The sequence below is a fragment of the Hemitrygon akajei genome, chromosome 21 (genome assembly GCF_048418815.1).
Source record: "Hemitrygon akajei chromosome 21, sHemAka1.3, whole genome shotgun sequence".
Lineage (NCBI taxonomy): Eukaryota > Metazoa > Chordata > Chondrichthyes > Myliobatiformes > Dasyatidae > Hemitrygon > Hemitrygon akajei.
In genome coordinates, this window is record NC_133144.1 from 34,030,231 (window position 1) to 34,042,542 (window position 12,312).

Genomic DNA, 12,312 nt, shown 5'->3' on the forward strand with positions numbered 1-12,312 from the left:
AAAGCCTGAAACTTCCCCCCAAACACTCTGGATATTCATCACAGATATACTGCAATTCTGTAACGTCTCCTGGCTTAGAACCGAGTGAAGCTCCAAGCTAATGACTCAAATCAGAGTAAGTGTTTTGTTTTAATCAGCCGCCCTGTCACCTTCCTCCATCTGCCTAGGGATGAACTGCAGAGATGTTTTCTCCATTCCTACTGTATATGACTCACACTGGTTTCTGGTTAAGTACAAGACTGAAGTGATGGGAGCAGCCACCGTCCTCCAGTTTAACTTGCCAGATTTTGAGTTTCAGACCTTTTAGATCTGTGGGGTAAAGCGTAAGCAAACACTGCCTATTTATGGAGAAAAGGGAAGCCTGGCTGTGGAAGCATGGGAAAACCTCTGGGAAAGCGCTTAGTGAACCAGGCCCAACAACACAATTAGTGAAAGGATAGACAGAGTGAACAAGCTCAGGAACACAGTGACACATCGGGACAGGCCAGTACAGGCTGGCACTGCTGCAGCACTAGACTGCTGCGTCTGATATAAATAATGTTGCTTGCCTTTGTCGGGTACCCACATTACAGAGTAGGCTGTTCATTCATAAATACAAAGGGTCACTGCCAAGTTGGATGCCATCTGCGCAACAAGCGTTCAAGCCAAGGCATTGAAGCACAAGGAAAATATTGCCGGCCATGGAGTTTGGGTCATGGGCTTGAACAACTGCTGATGGGGCAGAACTGATGGTGAATGACGGGCCCAATGATTTCCTTGCCACCACAGCTAAGTTAATTTACAAGCTGAACCTTGAACCTGTGACTCACTCTAAAGCAGAGGCCTGTTAATGTAACAGGGGAAGGAAAGCCTGAGGCTAAAACACAGAGAGCTGCTAAAGTGATATCAGGAAGATTGTTAAGAAATTGAAAGAGGCTATTTTCAACTGTAAATCCACAGAAATTATCCAATAGTCTGTAAATACTAGTACCACTGAGGCAAATTCAGTACTGTCAAATTTAGCTAAGATATACAGTATGTGGTATTTGAAGAGGCAGAGTTGCTTGTTCCAAAAGACTATAGGAATTGTAGGGAGTTAGATGAGTGTCCAGAGGAAAGCCCTTAAAGACTAGACCAGTAAATGGTAAGGAGATGGCCCTCACACCCATTAGCAGGAGGGAGGAAAATGCAATGTTCCTGCTGAATCTTGAAAAACACCAGAGAAAGAGTGTAGAAGTCTCCTGCAGCAAGACAAAAAACTGACTCTCCTAAACGGATCCTACGGAGAAATGTAAAAATTCACCCTGTATGGGTTTTGCAGGCTGTCAACATTACAAACTTCAGCTGTGTCTCCCACTCGTTAGAGGAAGGATGGCATTAAGCCTCAGCCCTACTGAACAATTTGACAATTAGTTGTGGTTCTTGAATTGAAAGTGCTCTCACTTCACATACTCTAGAAGAGCTGAAGAAGAAATGCAACAAAAGAATAATGCTTAAACACAATATATGACAGATTTGATCTTCTGTAAAATTTCAGAGCATTGCAAAGTTCAGGGGAAATCTGGGTCCACTGATTTATTTTAAGGCGTTTACCCAGGCACTGATAGAAAAACTGGAAGCGATTACTAGATATGTTCACTAAATCTAAGAGCCAGAGAAGATAAACACCATTATACCATTGAAAATCTCATAGATTGTGTCAATGTGGCATACGAGTCAGAATTGGGTTTCATGGTTCTTTCAGTGGATCTTAGTTTGGAAGGTGTGAAGGCTAAGGTCACAGAGCCTCATACTGGAAGAGATTTTCAAGGATCAGATGTGGAAGGACAGTGAATGAGAAAATTCACCAAATGTAAAACTAAAGAACTAGAAATACAAGGCAACAGAAAGACAAAAAAAAAATCTTTGCTCTTCAGTCACTGAGCGCCTTATGTAGGATCAGAGTGAAGACCAGTGCAATTATAAGCACAAAGTGCAGGCACAAATGAGAAATAGCTCAGTGGCAAGGGAAAGAAATGGCCCTTTCTTCTCTGTTCTGCCTGAACCTGTTGGTCAAATCATCAGTCCACATATCATAAGGTAAGGAATTCCTTTGTCACATAACTACAGCCTATTATTTGGGAGTTCAATCAGACTTCTTTTCCTAGTAGACTGCATTTACTGTCACTGTTTTTGATGGGTCATATATAATTATGATTAGTTTAATAAAACACTCTTGAGGTAACCTGACACTGACAGCTAGTCATTAAACTTTTTAACCCTCTAAGTCCCAGCTCACTCCTTCTACCTTTGTAGAAAAAAAAACCCATTTAGTAAAGGCAGTTCCAGATCTGTTTCCTTCTCTGCAGAGTTACCAATCCAATATTACAAATTAACTTTAGAATCCACAGCTACAACAAAAACATTTAGAAAATCCAGATTTCAGCCATCATCCAATATAAAGCCTAATATAGAAGCAGGCTCTGATTTAGCTGTTGAATCGTGTATTGATAAAATTAATGGGTTCTATTGGGTTTCTTTGTTAAGTGGCTGCCTGTAAGGAAATGAATTCCAAGGTTGTGTACAGTATACATAATTTGATAATAGATATACTTTGAACTTTGAGAAACATGGACCCAATGTACCTTTAAGGATCTGGAGAGTATTAGATTCAACAAAATGTAAACATAGTCCATTCTTATAAAGAAAGACTTGCATTGTCATAGAATCCATACAACACTGATCCAGATCCTCCAGCCCACCACATCCTTGCTGACCTGTTGTCCATCTACACAAATCCCAAGTGCCTGTATTAGAATTGTATCCTTCTCCGCCTTGCCAATTTAAGTGTCTGTCTAAATGCATTTTAAATGTTGTAAGTGTATCTAAAGTAGTAAAGGCCATAATTGCAGTTGACTTCTTGAAATATTTGCTGAAATGCAGTCACTTTTATGAAGCAGGAAAAACTACAACAAATTTGCAGAAGCAGCAATGTAATGATGATTTAATTCAGAATTAGCCTCTTCTGCTCAACAATTTCGAAAGTTAGCAACCTCCACAAAATGACCCATTCTGCCACTACTTCGGCTAATCTTCACCTGAAACTTTACCTAAGCCATATTACTATTCCAATACTCGTTCAGTCACCATTCTATCTCCTATGATCCGCATAGTGGGCTTTTTAATATCTATGAAAAGTGTGCCTTCAGATGTTTGGACCTGAACATCCAGAATCCATTTCATGTCTCTCCTTCTCTCTTTTCAAGACCCTGTATTATTGACCAACACTTTGGTCATCTCCTTGTGTATCAGTTTTCTTCCAATAAAATTCCTGATTTTTGTTTGCAGCCATCAGTGAGTAGGAACCTAAATCAATTTTGATGGTTGTTTACCACCTTTTCTTTGTTCTGAATATGTAAATTCATTGTAAGCCAAACTTCCCTACAGAGAACATGCGATACTGAGAACTTGCTAGTTATTTCATTTAACCAGAAATACACGGAAATTCCAAAATGTGAGCTTCATAAAATAATGATATCAGATCAGTTTCTTTGTCAATCCAACAACACATCTTGAAGGGATGAATATGATCTCTCTCTTAGTTTAACAAGAACTGAGATATTTTTATTTAATTTGCCTCACCTCTTTCCAAAAATTCATCACACAGAAGATGAAAACTATTTTAAATGCAAAATTTAACTGCAGAGTTGGGAACACCTGAGTGTAAAAGGACTGACTACCAAGAAGGCAGGGAGAGGGGAACCAAAAGTTAGAGTCTGAGGAGCTCCAGGACTTGCATTTGTCCACAGACCTGACTCCCTGCAGTCTGTATGGACAATTACAGAGAATGCTGGGAAGGTAATTTACCTCAGCTTTGCATTCATATTGGGGATCTGTTAAAGGATGTAGCTGCAAAACGGGACAGTAATGTCTATGGATAGACACTGTTCATTGCAACCACAAGCAGGAATTCCAAAGCCTCTGTTGCCTGCCCAGTTCTAGGATTAATGGCCTTAAGTTTGAAGATGAGTTGAAGAGAAATAACCCTCTTGTCATGTTCCCATGGCAATCAATAACATAGGTAGAATTATGGAGGAGATTCTGTTGAAGAACTATGAACAGCTAGGGTGCAAAAAAAAACAGAACCACAAATGCAATAATCTCTGTAAATTGGCAAAGGAGAGATAAGATCGGAATGTGCAAAGTGAGGCTGAAAACCTGGCATGGCTTCAGTTCATGAGACACTGACACCAATCTCAGGGAAAGCGGGAGTGGTCGGGACAAGCTTCACTTGAATCTGACTGGGACCAATCCAACAAAATCAACTAATCAGGGCTGCAGATAAACTTTAAACCAAACAGTTGAGAAGAGTGTGTTTTTGAGAATAAACCAAGGAAGTTAAGCAGAAAAGACAATAGTTCAGGGTAGTGATAGATAGATTAAGAATGTTTCTAATTTGTGGCAATGCAGGAAAAACTGATTTTAATAAAGCTGAATGTATGAAGTATTGTAATGATAGGGGAATTAATGGCTCACATAGAAATAAATTGGTACAATCTAATGACCATTGCACTGATTTGCTGGCAATAGTGACTGGGTTGCTTTGTTACTTAACCTGAGAACAAATGAAGTAGGAGGAATGATAGTCCATTTAATAAATGATAGATCACAGAGTCATACAGCTCAGACAACAGCCATTCAGTCCATCCTGTTCATGCTGAGCATCAAATAACCATCTGCACTACTCCCATTCACTAGCCTTACTTATCTTGGAGATTCAAGCCATTATTCAGATACATCGTTTTTTAAATGTGTGAGTATCTTCCTCCATCATCAGTTCAGGCCATGTATTCCCACATTCTAACTACCTCTGGGTGGAAAGAATCCCTCATCCAATTCCTATGGATCCTCTCAACCCTTCCCCTAAAGCTGTACCCTCTGGCTTTAAACTCCTCTGGCATGGAGAAAGTTCCCAAGTATCTACCCCATTTATACCTTTCATAATGTTATAAACCACTATCAGCGATCTCTTCAGCCTTCTCAGCTCCAAGGAAAACCGCCTCAGCCTATCCATTCTCTCTTTATCATTAAAATGCTCCAACTCAGGAAGCATGCTGGTGAATCTCCTCTACATCTTCGCCAGTGTAATTACATCCTCCTTAAAGCTGTGGACCAGAACTGTACATAGTACTTCAACTGTGGTCTAACAATTTATGAAGTTGTTACATAAACATCCTGTTCTTACAATTGAAAGCTCGTATCCGGAATTCCTTCTTCACCACCATATCTAATTGTGCTCCCACTATCAGAGAAACTCAAATTTACACACTGAAGTATTTTGGTCCCTCAATACTTCATTGGGTCCTACCATTCATTGATTCTGTGATATCCTTATTTGGCCTTATACATATGAGGAATAAATTCTACTTGGCACTGTGTTGCGCATCTTACCAAAGATCAATATCATCCTGAGAGCTATGACTACAGCACACACAAAATGCTGGTGAAACACAGCAGGCCAGGCAGCATTTTGTGTGTGTTGTTGTTTGAATTTCCAGCATCTGCAGATTTCCTCGTGTTAGTTATGACTACCCTCTTCACTGTCAGCAACATTACCAATTTCTGTGTCATCTGCCAGCTTATTAATCCTACATTCACCTTCAATTAATTAATGATCACAATGGTATAAAGTCATTGGAGAGAAAGGCTCTTAACTTTAAATTCTCTGAATATGTCCTGCCCTGAACTAACTTCCTGTGGAAGATTTTGGCTAGCTGGTAAATACCTTTGTGAGACTATAGAATTGTGTGTCCGTGTTGCTTAATGGCTTGATCAGCAGAAAATCCTAGTGTTGCCCTCTAGCCTACTGCTGTAGACATAAGACTATGTGATGTTGACCTTTAGCCTACAGCTGTATGCCACGTGATATGACAGATGCTTTTCTCTCGAGTTTGCTTAGAACAGTGCCAAATATGGAAATATTGAACAAACCACACCCATTAGAATCAACCATAAAGAGGGTGCATGTACAGATTGTATGCGGAGTCATTGCTCTCTGGAGGGAGAGCTCCCCATGGCACTTAAATAAAGAGTCTCCTCACAAATACTTGGGTCTGAGTCTTATGTGGAAAGAAAATACCTTAACACTTCCCAATATATATCACTTCTTACTTCTCTGAGCTGAACTCCAGCTGCCATTCCTCTGCTCACCTTCCCAGTTGATCTACATTAGGGGTTCCCAACCTGTGATCCATGGACCTCTCAGTTAATGGCAAGGCTCCATGGCATAAAAATTGTTGGGAACCCCCGATGTACATCTTACTGTAACCACAGACAGTTTTTCGGCATTCTCCGCTACAGTGCCAATTTTGGTGTCACCTGGGAGGAAGACCCAGCGGACACCCATTTTATTCTTAATCTACATGAGGAGAGTGCAAACCAAATTCTCTTCCCATTTGCCTGTGAAGACTCAGTTGCTGAGTATGTTCAAGAGCAAAATCAATTGGCCTTTGGATATTAAGGGAGTTAAGGTGTTGAGGTATAAGATTAGCTATGACATCACTGCATCATGAAGGAGGCTCAGAGTGACAAATGCTGCTCCTGTTTCATTTATTCTTCATAAAATCACAGGCACACATTATCATTTCAAACCATCCATAAACACAGCCCACCCATCTCTCAGTCTAACTCACTAAAACCAGCCCACCCATCTCTCAGTCTAACTCACTAAAACCAGCCCACCCATCTCTCAGTCTAACTCACTAAAACCAGCCCACCCATCTCTCAGTCTAACTCACTAAAACCAACCCACCCATTTCTCAGTCTAACTCACTAAAACCAGCCCACCCATCTCTCAGTCTCTCACTAAAACCAGCCCACCCACAGCTCAGTCTAACCACTAAAACCAGCCCACCCACCTCTCAGTCTAACTCACTAACACCAGCCCACCCACATCTCAGTCTAACTCACTAAAACCAACCCACCCATTTCTCAGTCTAACTCACTAAAGCCAACCCACCCATCTCTCAGTCTACCTCACTAAAACCAGTCCACCCATCTCTCAGTCTAACTCACTAAAACCAGCCCACCCATCTCTCAGTCTAACTCACTAAAACCAACCCACCCATTTCTCAGTCTAACTCACTAAAGCCAACCCACCCATCTCTCAGTCTACCTCACTAAAACCAGTCCACCCATCTCTCAGTCTAACTCACTAAAACCAGCCCACCCATCTCTCAGTCTGACTCACTAAACCATGATTCAGAAGCTAGCTACTTCCTGGATACCTGTCTATTTTTTCATTCACCTATCTATCATCATCTTTGGCATTGATCATCCATCCATTCACTGTCCCAATCAATATAACTGCAACATCAGGGTGTTGCAAGGGGGCAGGCAAACTAAACTTGACACCTGGCCACATGAGGAAATATTGAAACAGGCAGCTTAATCATGTATTAGGAGAGACTAAAGGGAGGAAAATGGGGAAAAGGATTCCATGGCTGAAGGCACACCCGCCCATAGTAGGGCAATTACATTCAGAATGAACTGAGAGGCCAGAAGAGGAGGAACTCTTATATTTGGAGAGTTGAAAAACAGGAGGAGATATAAGAATAGATAGGAGATAATGCACAGAAGAATTTGAAAACAAAAAATGCAACTTTTCTATTTAATTTGATTTATCTTAACCATGTGCTTACAAAAATCAATAAGTACTAAGTTTTGGATTATCTTAATTTTACAGAATATTGAAGAAGAGATGTGGAACAAGAGTACTTTTCAATAATCTGAAGCTATCAATCCTGTAGATAAGGTTTTCAGCAGCAGAAAGGTTGAGAGATGGATCTGTAAGATGAAATCACTGATAATATGAACATACTGACTGAAATTCACCTTGAGATCAAATACTGCTCTGGGAATGTGTTTCCAGTTATTTACATTAAGATAATTTAACAGTGGATATCAGTTAAGCTATATTGCAAATTAAACAAAATAGATAAATGAAGTGAGAGAGATCCTGTAGCTATGTCAAAACACAAGGGAACTTATGCTGTAATTTTTGGGTAAAGTAGCCATGAAACAACATGCAGATGGGAGTTAATAGGTCAAGACCAAGTCCCTGGAGGTTATCAGTGGCAATGGTGTGCATTTGTGAAAAGAGAAGTTATGGAGTTGATCGATAGCTAACAATAAAAGGATGTGAGTGTAGTCCCACTCAGCTGCAAGCCTTGGAGAAGTATTGGAGGAAGGAGATTTCATCAACTGTGTAACGGATGCAGACGGGTCAAGAAGAATGGCGAAGATTAGATTTGTGACACTCATATCTGATCTTGCTATGACTACCATAAGAAATGATTGGCCAAAGTGATAGAGGAATTTCTATCCCTCCATTTATCCATTTGTTCACCATCCAGTCTTATCGATCGTTTTATCCCATTCAATTGTATCTCATGCATCCACCATTATAGTCTACGCTGCTTCCAGGTGACAATTCATTCATCCATCCATCAACTTATTAATTTGCCAACTAATCTTCCAAGTATTCTTTCATTTATTCCTTCCCTGTTTTCTGCTCGAGAATTCATCTAGCTCATCCACACTGACACCTGTCTATCCAACCAACGGTTCTTCCAAAAATCCATTTAATCGTTTATCCAAACAACTTTCAATCTATTAAAGCATTCATCCAGTTATCTATTGATCCATCCACAACTTATCAATCTATCCCTCTACTCCAGGATAATTAGCAACTGAAAAAAAGTTTAAAATATTATACTCTGACTAAACTGGTCGAGTATTTTTTCAACATTTGAAAAATCTGCACTATGGTTTTTGGAATTCCAAAAAACCATGGTCTATCTCAAAGATGGACAAGTAACTGTCCCATGAGAAAATCAGTGCTTTAAATTGACTGATATTTTCAGAATCTAACAGCATTTGTTTTTTTGACCTACTGCCAACTGTGCATTTTTCCTGCCAAGGAACCAAAGGATGTGAAACATTTCATAATGATAATGCATCTTGAAATATTTCCCATTAACAGTCTATAAATATTTTAATCTACACTGCATGCTATATGTCATATTTATTTTTTAAACTGGCAGATGAGATTGACACCTTACCTGTCACAACTGGATAACTCTGGGGTCCTGAAACGTTGGTCCCAAGGTCGGGAGTGGCAGCAGCTGATAGGCTGCTTTTAACATCTTCTAATCCAGAGGCCAAGGCAGAGAGTGAATATTCATTAGCCTGGGAGAAACACAGCAGAAAAAGGCAGGTGTAATGAAGCGAAGATTGACAGGAGTTCATTTTGGATTCTAGGCAACTGACTTCACAATCCCTCACATGCCCAAACCCCTCGCCCATACACAAAATTAAAATGTATCACTTTTTTTCCCAAAGAAGATTGATAGTGAATGAATATTCTCTGACATTTCATCAGAAAGACATGATAGAGGATTGGGAGGGAGGTATAAATTACAAAGCCAGAGGAGAGAGATGCAGAGAGTAACTGAGATCTGGAAGAGAGAAACAGAGAATAAGTAAGGCTTGGGAGTGAGCTACAGAGAACAACTGAGATCTAGGAGTGAGATGTGGAAGGTAACAGAGACCTGAGAGTCATACACAAGGATCACTGACACTAAAGTGTAAATAAATTCAGAGTTGAGGAGTAAAATATTGCATTTAATTGATGCCAGAATCAAAATACCCTCATTCTTCTTCAAGCGGCACTATAGGAACTGTTTCCCCCCATCAGATTTGAAGGTTGGTTTATTTGTTACTGCCCCGTCTTAAAGATTGTACCTTCAACTTTTCCGAACTGCAATATTCATCTAAATTGATGGCTCATGTTCCTGAGATCGCCATTAAGCTGTGACAAAAGCAATACTTGTGAGTGTGGCACATTCAGTAACATTATTCTGGATAATGAACAGGGATCAAGATGATCCTCTGCATCTGGGAGGGGTTTTTCCATTGAAGTATTTGTCCAAAGGCATTGCTGCACATCACAACAAGGTAGAACAAGAAATTGTAAAATCACAGGTGAATCGGTTGTGAAACCAGATGGCCCTGTGGTTAGACATCGCCTTGTGGGATTTCAATTTAAATCCCAGTCCATTTAATGGGTGTAATTGTTAGTTCTCCTTGAACCATGGGGGCATTCTATCATAAATAGCTCATTAATCACTTCCTGGAGTGTTTAGTTTACTCCATTACACAAACAAACAGGACATAAGAAACTGAAGGATGCAAAGGCCAATGGAGTCCTCAAACCTGCTCCTCTATTCAATTTGGACATGGCGGATCTAATCCTGGTCTGAAAACTACTATTCATCTTTCTCCCTGTATGGTGCAACTTAAGCTATCAGTCAGTCTCCGTCTTTAATACATTGAATGAATCCACCTTCACAACTCTCAGAAAGAGAATTCTGAAGAGCCATGACTCTGCAAGAAGAAATTCCACCTCAGCTCCACCTGAAATGGATGACATCTAATTTTGAATTCACATCCCAAACTGCTAAATAGGAAATACCCTCTCAGCATCCACCCTGTCAATTCTGCACAAGATTATATTTGTTTCTTATTCTACAGATTTCTAATGGGTACAGCACATCACCAATCTCCTCACGAAGGGTCCTGACGAAGGGTCTCGGCCCGAAACGTTGACTGCTCATTTCAATGGATTCTGCCCGACCTGCTGAGTTCATCCAGCTTGTTTGTACGTCTTGATTTGACCACAGTATCTGCAGTATACTTTGTGTTTACCAATCTCTCAACCTTTCTTCACACCTTAACCTAATGAACCTCTGTATGGTCTTGCAAGCAAGAAGCCAAATCAGGGCACAGTAATCCTGATGCAGTCTTGCCAGCAGTAACTTCAATGATCTGACACTATATCCCTCATATTAACAGTTAATATATCAGTAGCTTTCCTAATTACTTGTTGTACCTGCATACCTACCCTTTGTGGTTTATTCACCAAAATCCATCCCTTCTGCATAACTTTCAAGAATTATTTACATCTAATGTTCTCAGCATTATATTTTATCTGCACAGTTATTTTTCTTTTGCACACTGATTCTTTATCAGTCTTTATTTGTGTACATTTTTTGTAAACTTCTACAGTATTTCTTTTTTTCTGTAAATGCCTGCAAGAAAATGAATCTTAAAGTGGTAGTTGGATAATAAATTTGCTTTGAACTTGAGCTTAATAACTTGGTCAGAAATAGGAGTTGGAGAGCTACATAGCATAAGAAGGGCCCTTCAGCACATGATGTCCAGGGTTTTTTTTGCCCATTTACACTAATCCCATTTGCTCATCTAGGGATAGTATTTCTGTCCCATGCCTGCTAAATGCCCTTTAAGCACAGTTATGGTGTGTGATTCTACCACCTTCTCTGGCAGCATGTTCCTTGTATCAGCCACTTTCTCTATAATAAATGCACCCATAAAATCGACTTTGAATCTCCAACCTCACAACTTAAACCAATGTCTTTTTTTTTGTTTCTGACTCCACCATGAAAACAAATGTTGATTATCTACCCAGTCTATGCCTCTCATAATATTAACTGTATACCCTTTAGCCTCCTTCGCTCCAGGGAGAACGAGTACAGCCTATCCAATTTCTCCCCATAAACAAAGTTTTCCTATCCAGGCAACATCCTAGTGAATCTCATTTGAACTTCCTCCAGAGCAACCATATCACTCCTGGAGTGTGGCAACCAGAACAGCACACACCTATGGTCTAATCACTGTTTTGTATAGATGCAACATAACATACCAACTTTTATATTCCATGCCATAGCTTGTGAAAGCAAACATGTCATATGCCTTCTTTACCTCCGTACTCAATTTTTTGATACTTGCAGGGAACTATCGACTTGGATCCCGTGGTCTCTCAATTCATCAACTGTCCTTAGTGCCCAATATTTTACTTGTTTATGTTCTACCTCTTTTTGACATCCTAAAATGCATCACTTTACACTTGCTAGGGTTAGCTTCTGTTTGCCAGCTCTCCAGCCAATTTTCTATTTGATCTATTTCCTGCTGTAGACTTAGACAACCTTCCTAATTATCTACAGCACCTTCAATTTTTGTGTCATTTGCAAAATTTATGAATCACTCCTCCACATTCACTCCAAATTATTTATATATACAAATATGTCCAACACCAAAGGTCCTGACACTGATCACTGTGGTACACCACTATTCACAAACTTCCAAATCAACAAAATATACTTCAACCATCACTTCAGCCTCCTATCACTAAGTCAAGTTGGATCCAAATTGCCAGCTTGCCTTGAATCCCAATGCCTTAACTTTCTGGACCAACCTGCCGCATGGGAGCTTGTA

The 12,312-nt window shown here is 39.9% G+C and overlaps 1 protein-coding gene across 15 annotated transcripts in view; it reads right to left on the reverse strand.

The window, feature by feature from the left end:
• The window catches only part of LOC140714202 (paired box protein Pax-2-like), a 167,295-nt gene that overhangs the window by 23,572 nt on the left and 131,411 nt on the right, over positions 1–12,312 (reverse strand). For all 15 annotated transcript variants that reach the window (XM_073025180.1, XM_073025171.1, XM_073025172.1 and 12 more), the window contains one exon: positions 9,081–9,207. In XM_073025180.1, the coding sequence (XP_072881281.1) occupies positions 9,081–9,207 (127 nt within the window). The remainder of the gene's footprint in view (positions 1–9,080; positions 9,208–12,312) is intronic.